The following is a 13,511-nucleotide window of genomic DNA, read 5'->3' on the forward strand; positions in this document are numbered from 1 at the left end:
CTAAAAATACTATAGAGCAGGTTATAATTACCAAAACAAAGACATAATAACCGACAATTATTGCAAAGTTTTTGACATTGCAAAGATGATTGCAAAGCCATGACAACGTATAATCATACATTCCTTTTTTGCTGGTGGTTTTCTCAAACATATTAATGTACAGTAAGGGAACAAAATGTCTCTTACACTCTCACCCTCTCTCTCACGCACGCACTACTTCATATAAAAGTACTTTTCTTTTTTTTTTTTTTGCACTGCAACTGATGATCAACAGTAAAAATTACAAATTGTGAGCATTGCTTATTACTGAAGGTAAAAAAACAGATAACAATCTGTGTGCTGAATCAATTTTTTGTAATAAGAAATCATTTTATGTGTATTTAGATACTACATTAAAGAAAAAATGTTTATTTTAACAGCCTAGACCAGAGATGCCCAAAGTAGGGCTCATTGTAACCTTTGATTTTGGCCCCTATCCCATCTGAGAGGAAAGTGAGAATGATGGGAAGTGTTGGGTTAAATGCCTTCAATGCAGAGATTGTCATTTCTAATTCGACGTAACCTTATTTGATAGTTTTATTTCTGAGCTAAAAAAAGAAAAAAGAAAACTAAAATTAAATCTTTCAATTAAATGTAGTGAATGAATCAGATTTTTTCAAACGTGAATACTGTCATTTGATGGATAGAGGACTATTTAGAAGCAAATCAAGGTAAAACCTAGTGTAATTCTGTTATAAGATTTTTACTGTAATAAGTTCATTGTAAAATGTAAAAAAAATACTGTTTTAGTTAATATAAAGCAATGTTTTCAACTCATTTTTAAATGTTACTGAATAAACTATATAATGACCCAAGGCAACTATGTTTACCTTCGGCCCGCTAGCCTCAATAAAGTTTGGTTTTTGGCTCTTCTTAAGAAAAAGTTTGGGCACCCCTGGTCCAGACTAAAATTGATTAGGGCCATTCACAGACTAAATGATGCAAGGACAAACTCACAATTATTTATATCAATAAAAAACAACATGAAATATTGGTGTAGTCAACAGTGTTGAAAGAAAACCAAAGCAGAAAACAATACTAAAAATTAAATGTTTTATTTTTCATTGGGTGTAGCAGACATTCCCCATATAGATGTTGATCTCATTAAAGACTTACTTCATCCCAGTCACACAAGTGGATGGATGCGTTTGCAGGTTTGTGTCAGGTGATTCAGATTGGGAGTAAATATAGCCACACTGAAAAAAAGTGATTTTGGAAAGCGGTAAATATAATCTGTGGAAACCATATAAAATTTCCTTGAGTATTGCAGCCAGCCAAGGAATTCATAAGTAATGGGTAAATTCTACATATGCTACCCATTCGTCAACAGTAACAACCATCACATAGAAAACTTCAGTAAAGTATACCCCCAAACCGTGAGTATTTTGCTTTGAAATTGCGCATGCATCCACCCACGTTTTTGAGTGAGTGTGGACTACACTGGATCCTCTCACCGGCTGCCATGATCGAACAGCAGAAGTTAAGATAAGCTATTTTTACATAGGGGTGCTGTATATATATATTTTTTTGACAGTTTGAAACTGTCGCTGGCGTCACCGAAGCACTCAGGATGAGTATCCCCAGGTGGAAATAGAGAATAAAGAGAATAATTAGCATAGCTGCTGTTCATAGTGTATATAAACGAGATGCAGAAACCTGGGTGGAGCACATTCATGTATCATATTGCTAAGTGATGCACTGTGTGTATGGTTTACTAAACAGATAGGTCTTTAATCTAGTTTTGAATTGTGAGAGTGTGTCTGAGCCTCGGACATTATCAGGAAGGCTATTCCAGTCCAAGGCTCGATCTTTACTCAACTTTGCTATTCTAGGTACTACCAGAAGTCCTGAGTTTTGAAATCTTAAAGAGCGAGCTGGATTGTAGCGAGACAGAAGGTTGCTTAGATAAACAGGAGCTAGATTATTTAGAGCTTTATAGGTGAGAAGTAATATTTTAAATTCAATACGAAACTTAACAGGCAGCCAGTGTAAGGAGGATAAAATTGGGGTGATATGATCATATTTTCTAGACCTGGTAAGAACTCTGGCAGCTGCATTTTGCACTAGCTAAAGTTTATTAATAGAGGATGCTGGAGCCAGCAAACAGAGCATTACAGTAATCTAGCCTAGAAGTCATAAAAGCATGGACTAGCTTTTCTGCATCTGAGATGGATAGCATATTTCGAAATTTAACGATATTTCTCAGATGAAAGAAGGCAGTTTTTGTGACATGGGATATATGGTTTTCAGAAGTTAAGTTGCTGTCTAATATGACACCCAGATCTTTTATAGTAGCGCAAACGCTAACTTTGTATCCCTCTAATTGCAAATTGAGTTGCGAGATCTTCTGTGTACAGGATTTAGGGCCAATAAGTAATAATGACTGTTTTCTCTGTTGTAGTTTAAAAGAAGAAAATTGTTGGTCATCCAGTCTTTAACATCTTTAATACACTCAGTTAGCTTGGACAGTTCACACGTCTCATCAGGTTTAGTTGAAATATATAATTGAGTATCATCTGCATAGCAGTGAAAGCTGATCCCATGTCTTCTAATAATGTCTCCCAGAGGTAGCATGTAAATTGTAAACAGCAAAGGGCCTAAAACTGATCCTTGAGGCACCCCATACTTTACTGGGCTGACTTGTGAAGGCTGTGCATTAATATTCACAAACTGGTAGCGGTCAGTTAAGTATGACTTAAACCATTGTAGAGCCTGTTCCTGGACGCCTGTAGAATTTAAGCAATTTATGAGGATATTGTGGTCAATGGTGTCAAATGTGGCACTAAGATCGAGTAAAACTAATAGTGAGATGCACCCTTGGTCAGAAGCTAAAAGTAAATCCTTTTTTATTTTCACTAATGCAGTTTTTACTGTTATGAGCTCTGAAACCTGACTGGAACACTTCAAAAACATTGTCTGCAGAAAGGAGCATAATTGGGGAGAGACAACTTTTTCTACTAACCAGATAGAATTAAATTCATAGTAAGTAAGTAAAGGTTTATTTTTATGGCACCTTTCCCAGAAATTGAGTCACAAAGTGCTTAACAATAAAAGAAAACAACTAAAAGAACACATGACAAGTTCATGTTTGTCTATAGCGCTTTTACAATGTAGATTGCGTCAATGCAGCTTAACATACAGTAGAAGTTCCAGTATATGAACATGCAACTGAATAGAGATATAAAAGATGAGGCAGAAATCACAAAAAGGGGGGGAAACTGTCCTGCAACAGGTGCAAAGGGAAAAAGGGAAACTTTGGTGCAGTTTCCACAGACAAACCACAAGAGAGCATAACACACTATATTGTTAACTCTCACAGTCGCTCTTCCTATACAAGGCACTGAGATAGACTTTAAGATTGATACAGGTGCAAACATACGTGTCATTCCTAAGAAACCTTCTCCCCATTGAAGAACAAGCCACAACTTAAAGGAGTTTAAGTGAAACCTAAGAGCCCAGGGGGTGCATTTCACTGCAAAGGACAATTCAAAGCCACTCTCTTTAAGGATAGGCAGTACAGTTTTAAAATATTTGGTGTGACTAGTCATCCTGTAAATAATTCTATTGGCCTTGATGCTTCTAGTGCAGGGGTGCCCAAACCTTTTCTTGTAAATGGCCAAAACTTGATCGAGGGCTCCCAATTTGTCATGGGAAATTTCCTAATTTATTTTTGCTGTAAATTTGAAAGTGACTACAAAACAGGCAGCACAGTAGCTTAATGGTTAGAACTGTTCCCTCAAAACAAGAAGGTCACTGGTTTGATTCCCGGCTGGGCCAGTTTGCATTTCTGTGTGGATTTTGCATGTTCTCCCCGTGTTGGCGTGGATTTCCACGGAGTGCTCCGGTTTCCCTCACATTCTTAACACATGCACTATAGGTGAATTGAATAAGCTAAATTGGTCTTAGTGTATAAATGTGTGTGAATGTGAGAGCATATGGGTGTTTCCCAGTACTGGGTTGCAGCTGGAAGGGCATCTGCTATGTAAAACCTACAGTGCATCCGGAAAGTATTGATAGCGCTTCACTTTTTCCACATTTTTTATGTTACAGCCTTATTCCAAAATGAATTAAGCTACTTTATTTCCTCAACAATCTACACACAATCCCCTATAATGATAATGTGGAAAAAGAGAATTTTGAAATTGTTGCAAATTTAATAAAAATAAAAACCTGAAAAATCACATGAACATCAGTATTCTTAGCCTTTGCTCAATACTTTGAAAGTTGAGGAGAAATGGCTAATTCCCTTCAGGTGACGAAGCAGCGACGAAACGCGAGCCCAGATAGTCATGCAGTGTGAAAACATCTTGCAGTCTAAACTCAGCATTAAAGGGTCACGAAACACCAAAACACATTTTTTGAGCTGTTGACAGTCGTATATGTGTCCCACACTGCTAAAAACACTATTAGGACACCTATATTTCACTAAAAAGTGTAAATTGGTTGTTTTTGCGTTATTTCAAGCAAATTCGTACTTCCGGTTTGAAACGAATTTTTGAAGCTGCGTCACGGTCATGACATAATAGCGTGTATTCCAGCGTGCAGATGCATTAATGCATGAGTAAGGCTTGGTTCAAACCAATCAGCGCGCTCTATTGTGCAACTTCATTAATATTCATTAGTGTCACTGTTTACACCAGAGACGCCACGTTGTGTTGGCAAAACAAGCTTTTTTTTTGTTGCTTTTATAGTTTGCTGCCATTAAGTTTCATTTTCCTTTTCTCTCTGTGAGAGCTCAGAGTCACGTGTGGATTAACAGTGTACGTGACGCTCGACAACAATAACTTACGTGTCTAAGGAGAATTATTGTTTACCTGAGAGCTGTTCTCATCTGCAAACGCTGAAATCCGAATTTGCTTGTAGTCTCCTCTTCATAAAGACGCGGCTCTAGTTGCTGGTGATTGTCCTGTCTCTACAGATTTGGTAAGTGAGCGACCAGTGCTCTTTGTTTATTCAGTTTGTTCGTATCGAATTAAGTTAACTATTGCACTGAGTGCAAACTTGTTAGCACCGCATTTTGTGACCGGAATAACACACGTGGCTTTCTGACGCTACCTGCCGAGTGCATCTAAGTTTCCGGGAATTGCGGAGCTTTTTTTTCTCTCATTCGCCGTGCGGTATCAAACATTGCATGAAAAATACACGCTTAGAGCAGATCCTCGAATCAAATATCTCGTTTGTCGCGAGGGGCATGAATGAATTCCTTGAATGAAAGAGCCAAACTGCAGTTAAAGTCCAACATTTAATAATCTGGCAAATAATTCAACTACAGATGTCCATGTAGGTTAAACACAATGACTGTAAAAAATACACCATCACTTTCTCGTGTGAGTATTTTGACTGAAACTCGCGCGTGCCCAAATAGACACTCCCACACCATCCCACTTTAGTTCCTCCGACACTCCTCCCTAAACAGAGCTGGACACGCCCACTTTTCTGACTTTTTCCAAAGTAAAGGTGTGAAAATACCCTGCTGAAACGAGGGGGTTTCATGGCCCTTTAAGGCAACTTAAACCGTTTAAGGAAACCAAACCAAGCTATTTTATATGATTACTTTGAACTTACTCCATTTAAGTTTAAGTAATGAGGTAATTAATTAACTCATTGCCTTCAAACTTTTTTCAAATGAGTAGAATTACCTTTCAGTCAATTTTGAGTTAACTTCACTCATTTCATTTGATAAAGTTATCTGTCGGATTTTACAGTATACGATAATGCATTACCCCAAACAATCATTGTGGAGGATAGTAGGATCTGTGTGCAAGTCCAATATGAACTAAAGATAGCTGATGTTGTGCTGCATCTTCTTTTATTTAAAGGTAACTGTATAGTTACTAATACAGTGAAAATCTGTTTGCTAATTGTACACACATGAACACATTAGTGCATTGAATGAATGACTTCACGTTTTTGTGGACTATCAGTTGATGAAATATGGTTATTTTCTGCAAATTTAAACAATTTTACAGAAAATTCCCGCCAACCACTGCTGATATTTTTCCGTAAATTTAACAGATTTTTTTAACAGTGTAAATAAATTAAAGCAAAATTATAAATGTGTTGATTGAACTAAACAACATTACATTACCTTTATGTAACTAACTTAAGTTCACTCAAATAAATATTCTTTCTTTAAGGTAACTTAACCCGGTTTTGTGGAACCTGTTGACATAAAAAAGTTAATAAAAGGGCCATGAACCCGCTTGTTTCAGCAGGGTGTTTTCACACCTCTACTTTGGGAAAAGTCTGAAAAGTGGGCGTGTCCAGCTCTTATTAGGGGGGAGTGTCGGAGGAGCAAAAGAGGGATGGAGTGGGAGTGTCGATTTAAGCACGCGCTGAGTTTCAGAGTCAAAACACTCACACACACAACACAGGGGAGAAAGTGACTGTGTTTACATGGACATCTGTAATCGAATTATTTGCTAAATTATTAAATGGTGGACCTTAATTGCAGTTTGGCTCTTTCATTCAGGGAATTCATTCATGCCCCTCGTGACAAACGAGATATTTGATTAGAGGAGCTGCTATGTATGTATATGTATTTTTCATGCATTGTTTGATACCGCACATCGAATGAGAGAAAAAAACCCTCCACATTTCCCAGAAACTTAGATGCACACGGCAGGTAGTGTCAGAAAACCGCGTGTGTTATTCCGGTCACTAAATGTGATAAAAATCCTAAAAGACAGTAATAGTTTGGTTGTGGTGCTAACATGTTTACACTCGGTGTAATAATTAGTTAGATACGAACAAACTGAAAGAGCACTGGTCGCTCACTTACCAAATCTGCAGAGACAGGACAATCCACGGCAACTAGAACCGCGTCTTTATTAAGAGGAGACGAGCAGCGAATGCCGTTCGCGTGCACTGTGATCCACACGTGAGTCCAGCTGCGTGCTCAGTGAGAGAAAATGAAAACAAAACTTCACTGCAGCACATTATAAAAGCAACACTGCACGCTTGTTTTGCCAACAAAACGTGGCGTCTCTGCCATCTACACTGTAACATTAATGAATATTAATGAAGTTGCACAATAGAGCGTGCTGATTGGTTTGAACCTGGCCTTACTTTTGCAATAATGCAACGCACTTGGAGACGTAATACGGGACTCCCAGGCACAGACGTCTAGTCTACAAGCTGGAACACATGCTAAGATCTCATGGCCGTGACGCAGCTTAAAAAATTTGTTTCAAACCAGAAGTGCGAATTTGCTCAAAATAATGCAAAAACAACCAATTGTTACTTTTTAGTGAAATATATGTGTCCTAATAGTGTTTTTAGCAGTGTGGGACACATATACGACTGTCAACAGCTCAAAACATGTGTTTTGGTGTTACGTGACCCTTTAAAGCCAACATATCATTTTTTTTAATGTAGTGCATTTGGGTTTGAATAGGAACTATGAAGTCTGCTTGTTTCGACATGAAAACCTAAATAAATAAGCAGAAACTTTGACAAGCCTATTTTAATCAGCCGTAGCTCATGATGATTCTCATTTACATGTCATTTGGTTAAACGCTTTTGCCAAGTGAACACGTGCAGGTGAAGTGCTGATAAGAATACACAGACAGCTCTTGATAATCATTTTGTTTTTCATGCATGCAAAATAGCCATCCATATTATTTTCCTAACTTTGAAACATATTTATCTTCAGTATTTTATTAGGCCTACTTTAAACACAAACAGAGAAAAACATTGTAACCTGTAAAATTTGCTTAGCAAGTTCCTTTGGGTTTGAAAATTAACAGTATAATCTCTTATTCTTCATGTAATAAAATGTGTGTATTGGCTATGCGGTGGCCTTGCACTGTTAACCCTTACTGTAGATTATGCAGTAAATAACTGTAAAATAGCCAGTGTTTAGCTGTAATGAAATGAAACAGTATTTTACTGTAAAAGGAGCAGAATTTGTATTAAATTGTGTAGTGCAAAGATTAAATTACAGTAATTTACTTTATGTACACATTACAGGTAGTAACTGTGACAATACATGGCAAATTACTGTTCAACCATTACAGTCCCATCTACTGTGATGCTTTATGTTGCTATTTATGAGGACATGCATTTTAAAGGCAGAAAACAATAATTTAGGCATCACCACACACTCCCACAGGCTGTCCGTCTTATTCTAAACACAAAGGTGTTAGAAAGAGTTTTCAGAAAATGCTGGCCCTTTAAGGGAGTCAGGTGTTTGATTTGTTTACTGCTGAGTGCGCTCTACTCTCTGTCTATCAATTCAGATGTAGAGTCTGATATGTTTTAGGCTTTAAATAAGAATCTACAATAAGTCAGTTTAATGTGTTCAAATGTTTTTGAGGGTTTCTAAAATAAGGCTGTGTTTTAAGGTATATTGTTGTTCTCTTGAACTGTGTACTTAAAAGTTATATTGTTAGCTAGTTAGCCTCTCATCATATAACTTCTTACATTACTTTTAAGTATATTTATTTATTGGATATTGCATATTGCCATAATGTACAGATGCTAACAGTTTCATGTCTTCATCTTTCTGGCAACTAAGCAGTTTTTATGCACATAAAAAGGTCTAACAGTGTGGTTGGGTCAGTTGACGCTTCTGCGTGGAGTTTGCATGTTCTCCCCGTGTTGGCATGGGTTTCCTCCGGGTGCTCCGGTTTCCCCGATAAGTCCAACGACATGCTATAGGTGAATTAGGTAGGCTAAATTGTCCGTAGTGCATGTGTGTGAATGGGTGTGTATGGGTGTTTCCCAGTGATGGGTTGCAAATGGAAGGGCATCCGGTGCATAAAACATATGCTGGATAAGTTGGCGGTTCATTCCGCTGTGGCGACCCCGGATTAATAAAGGTACTAAGCCCAAAAAGAAAATGAATGAATAAATGAAGATATTAGGTATTCATTTTGACATCTTTATCAAGTTGCTTTGACTGTTCAAACAATATTTAAAATAGAAGTTCATGAATAGATTGCCCTTAATTAGCTACATTAACTTATTTTCATAAGCAAACAGCAGACGTTGGCTCATGGAGTTTGGCTGTGATAACAAGCTCTATTTAAGCAGGAGCTTAATGAAACCACAGTTCACCTTTCTGGCTTCACCAGGCGAGAACAAGAAGTTCATCAGACTACAGTCATCCCAGTGAGTATATTTACAATACAGTGACAAGTATCTTTCTGTAGTCTTTCCAAAATCCTATTTTCTAGGATGTATGCCAACTCTGAGCACTGATTATTAAAAATGGGTTTTACTTTCTGCGAGCAATTATTTGAGTGTTTATGCAGAAAATGTATACAATTGGTGGAATGTATACAATTCTGGAGACATTCTGGAGTATTTGTTTTATTTCAGCTAGAATAAAAGCAGTTTTTAATTTTTAAACAGCATTTTAAGGTCAAAATTATCAGCCCCTTCAAGCTGATTTTTTTATTTATTATTATTATTATTTTTTTTTTTTTTTTTTGATAGTCCACAGCAGGGGTGTCAAACTCAATTCCTGGAGGGCCGAAGCCCTGCACAGTTTAGTTCCAACCCTGCTCCAACACACTTACCTGTAGGTTTCAAACAAGCCTGAAGGACTCAATTAGTTTGATCAGGTGTGTTTAATTAGGGCTGGAACTAAACTGTGCAGAGCTGCGGCCCTTTTGGAACTGAGTTTGACACCTGTGGTCTACAGAAAAAAACAATTAATTGCCTAATTACCCTAACCAGCCTAGTTAACCTAATTAACCTAGTTAAGCCTTTAAATGTGACTTTAAGCTGTATAGAAGTGTCTTGAAAAATGTCTAGTCAAATACTGTCATCATGGCAAAGATAAAATAAATCAGTTATTAGAAATGAGTTATTAAAACTATTATGTTTAGAAATGTGCTGAAAAAAATCTTCTCTCCGATAAACAGAAATTAAGGGAAAAAAATAAACAGGGGGGCGAATAATTCAAGGGGGCTAATAATTCTGACTTCAACTGTATAAGTATTATCGTAAGTAAGATAAGTGTTGTTAACAGGGCTTGACATTAATTTTTTTTATCACCATCCACTGTGGCTAGTAGATAATCAACATTACTAGCCACTCTGTATTTTCACTAGCCAGTTTTTTTTTTTTTTTTTTTTTTGGGAGAATATATTTTATATGCATAAATTTGACTTTGGCATGCTAAAACTACTTGATTTTGATTTTGCTTAATGTCCACATGCATTTTACTTTGTGTTATGTATAACCTTGCTCAATGTGTGTGAGCAAATGGGATGTAGTGAAGCATTGCAATTAGTTTTTATTTCACGTAACTTTTCAAGGCTCAATATATAGGATTTACCAAATTTACCTCTGACCACACCAAGAATAAATAATCATTTCCTAGCCACCAATTTTAAATAATGTGTCAAAACAAGCTAAATATATAGCTACATGCTCTTTTATTCAACAAAACGTTTCTTTTCATTTTTATTTACATTTTTTAAAAAATAATTAATGGCATCTAAAACTGCATAAACTGTGTCCTGGCTAAAGGTCCCAGATCACCAGTTGACTAAACAGGTTAACTAAATGCCACAGTTAACTAAAATAAATCTCTTATTAAAGCAATCTTATTATATAAAAAAAAATGCAATTAAACCATGTTAACAAAAATAACTATAACGTTACCATTAGACCTGTTAATAATCTGTTCAAAAAATGGTGAAAGAAAAGTTAAAAAAGTAGCCGCTGCTGCTTACAAATATATATAAATTATATATATATATATATATATATATATATATATATATATATATATATATATATATATATATATATATATAAATAATATATATATATATATATATATATATATATATATATATATATATATATATATATATATATATATATATATATATATATATATATATATATATATATATATATATATATATATATATATATATAAATCTGGAACTCATGAAACTAGTAGGACTAAGTGCATAAGCATCACCATTTGTCCAGTCTATTTTAAAGGGAACTGATCACACCAGTTGAGTTCCCAGGCATGGTTGCTTCACCGAAAGAAACAGGACTGTGCATGCTTTGTAAATGTCGCTCGCATCACATCACCTGTGTGCACGAGTGATCATCCTCTCATTCGGTATTCACCTGCTTTCTTTTGCTCGCATAAACACTGCTATTTTTGTCAGTTGTGCTGCTCCTCGATTCTAAGATCACATTTGCATGCATATTGGGCGATCTTTATAGTCGAACCCTGCTTTTAAAAAAGCTACAATTTGAAAATGATTTCCAAATAGTCAAAGTGGCTAGTGGGAGTGTCTGTCTAAGCCGTCACAGCTGAAATCTACCCGCATTTGGCAGGTGTTAATGTCAAGCCCTGGTTGTTGATACTGTATACTAGATTTAGATTGTCCATTTTAATATTAATATCTGATATATTTTCAGACCTAATTTCTTCCGAGATGTCCAACCCAACAACAGTAAATGTAATTGGTAGTTAATCAGGTTCTCCCTTTTCATTTACTGGTGAAAGCAATGGTGCCAGTTTGGAGAAGATCTGTGTATGGATGGGGGAATGGCAGATCAAGGCTGTCAGAGCTTGGCTTTCAGATGGTAGAGAAGAAACCTTCGGAAAACCATCTGGACAACAACAACAAGAGTTTGTGTTTTCACCTGGTGAGTGGTTCACCTCATTGTCCCTTTGGGGGAATGATGAAGGAACACGTCTTGGAGCCATCAAATTCAAGACCATGGACAGTCAAGGAAATGCAAGAGAATTTTTTGCGAAGATGACGGGCAGAGCTTTACCAGCAGAATGTCAAATAGATGTCGGCTCTGGTTATTGTCTTGGTATTGAGGGAAGATCAGGTTTAGACATCGACTGCTTGGGGTTCAAATTTCTCAATGCAGTTCAATCAGCAGTTCTCACCAATGTCAACTATCCAACCATCAACCAGCTGATCCCAAAGGTGGCAGTGGAAGAGATCAAGTCCATGACTTTCAGAAACATCAGTACTGCCGTTCAACAAGAAAAAATTGAAATGTCAAAGAAAGTGACCGTGACATCCTCATGGTCTCTGCTTCTGAACCTGACAGCAGCATTCGGCGTGGATGTGCAGGCTGGGATTCCAGAGATTGGAGAAGTTCAAAACAATTTCAGTGTCAGCATTACACCAGAAAGCTCTTTTAACCGAGAACACACAAAAGAGAAAAATCAAACGCTGTCTAGCACTATTGATGTGCCATCAAATAAGAAGGTGGATGTTAGCATCACCATTGGCAGAGCCAGTTTTGATCTGCCGTACACCGGCATGGTGAAGATCACATGCACGAATGGCAGTGAGTTACAGTACGAAACCAAGGGCCAGTACAAAGGTGTCGCCTACACTGATGTTAAAGTGAAAACAAATGAAAGTGATGTTGTCTAGACAGATTGTCCTTGTTAAGATACTTATTTCTTGATTTTACATATGAATTTGCACACTGATTCTAAATGTAACTGAAACATTCTTTGTTGTTTTTGGGTGATCTGGGGAGTATAAAATATTATCCTTTCTGTTTCTGGTACATGTGAAAAAAACAACAATAAAAACATACAATATTGATACTCATGGTATGTATAATGTTTCATATTCATTTCAGAATTTCAATGTTAATCTAAAATTCATTGTCATACAATCATTGTCTTTTTCTACACTGTTGTAAGGACAACAATATGAAGTAGTTCTAGTTTAAAACACATGTCGCCATCTAGGAATTAATGGCACCATATTTAACTAAGTTTTTCAATAACAACAGATATAATCCAGTTTCAAGCTGATCAACTTTATGAAACTCATTATATACTCACTAAACCAGTTATATTAAAAGAAGAGCTGCGAGACCTGCATAGGGAGTTTATGAGTAGTTAAGAATGGGTTAATGATGATGGGCCCCTATAAGTAGTCCCAATACAATAATACAGTATCATATCATGACCCAATGGTTAAACTAAGCAAAAACTAATATAGTAATTGTGGAGAGGTAAGCGTGATCGAACACCCAATAAGGGGGGAGAGCATGCTAGGAGCCCGGCGGCTAATCAGCGGGTCAATCAGAAATGATAAATAACACCTGTCTTTCTAGTGATTGGGCCGGAGAGACTCCCTTCTTAAGGAGAACGGGAGGAGCAGTCGGGAGAGGAGAGAGCACACACACACACAACGATACATGAGTGGTGGCATTTAACCATAAATAAAATATTTGCTTACCTGAATCGCCGACCCCGTCTTCTTCTTCCCTCAACAACGAACATTATTACAGTAATTAATTCATTAAATTACAAACAATCTGTGTACTAACAAGTAGGCTAAATAAGGTAGCTGTTATTCACACAGAACTCTTGTGACTCACGTTGTGAAGCTCACTGCCTCTATCATCCAGGGCCGGAGTGGGACTCATTTTCAGCCCTGGAGTTTCAAGCCAGACCGGCCCACCTCAGTTCACGACTGATTCCAATTCAGTTACTAATGGCACTA

At 36.9% G+C, this 13,511-nt stretch overlaps 1 protein-coding gene across 1 annotated transcript; it reads left to right on the forward strand.

Annotated features, from left to right (window-relative positions):
• The first annotated feature begins 9,066 nt into the window (after window positions 1-9,066).
• LOC795232 (aerolysin-like protein) lies at window positions 9,067-12,605 on the forward strand. The gene is made up of 2 exons (XM_087260515.1): window positions 9,067-9,153; window positions 11,440-12,605. The coding sequence occupies exon 2, from the start codon at window positions 11,562-11,564 to the stop codon at window positions 12,420-12,422; it is 861 nt and encodes a 286-aa protein (XP_087116641.1). The 5' UTR covers window positions 9,067-9,153; window positions 11,440-11,561; the 3' UTR covers window positions 12,423-12,605.
• Window positions 12,606-13,511: the final 906 nt, after the last annotated feature.

This window comes from Danio rerio, chromosome 7 (assembly GCF_052040795.2).
Source record: "Danio rerio strain M-AB ecotype USA chromosome 7, GRCz13ab, whole genome shotgun sequence".
NCBI classification, from domain to species: domain Eukaryota; kingdom Metazoa; phylum Chordata; class Actinopteri; order Cypriniformes; family Danionidae; genus Danio; species Danio rerio.

Coding starts and splice junctions, on each gene's coding strand:
- LOC795232 (XM_087260515.1), top strand. CDS start 11,562: ATGGGGGAATGGCAGATCAAGGCTGTCAGAGCTTGGCTTTCAGATGGT.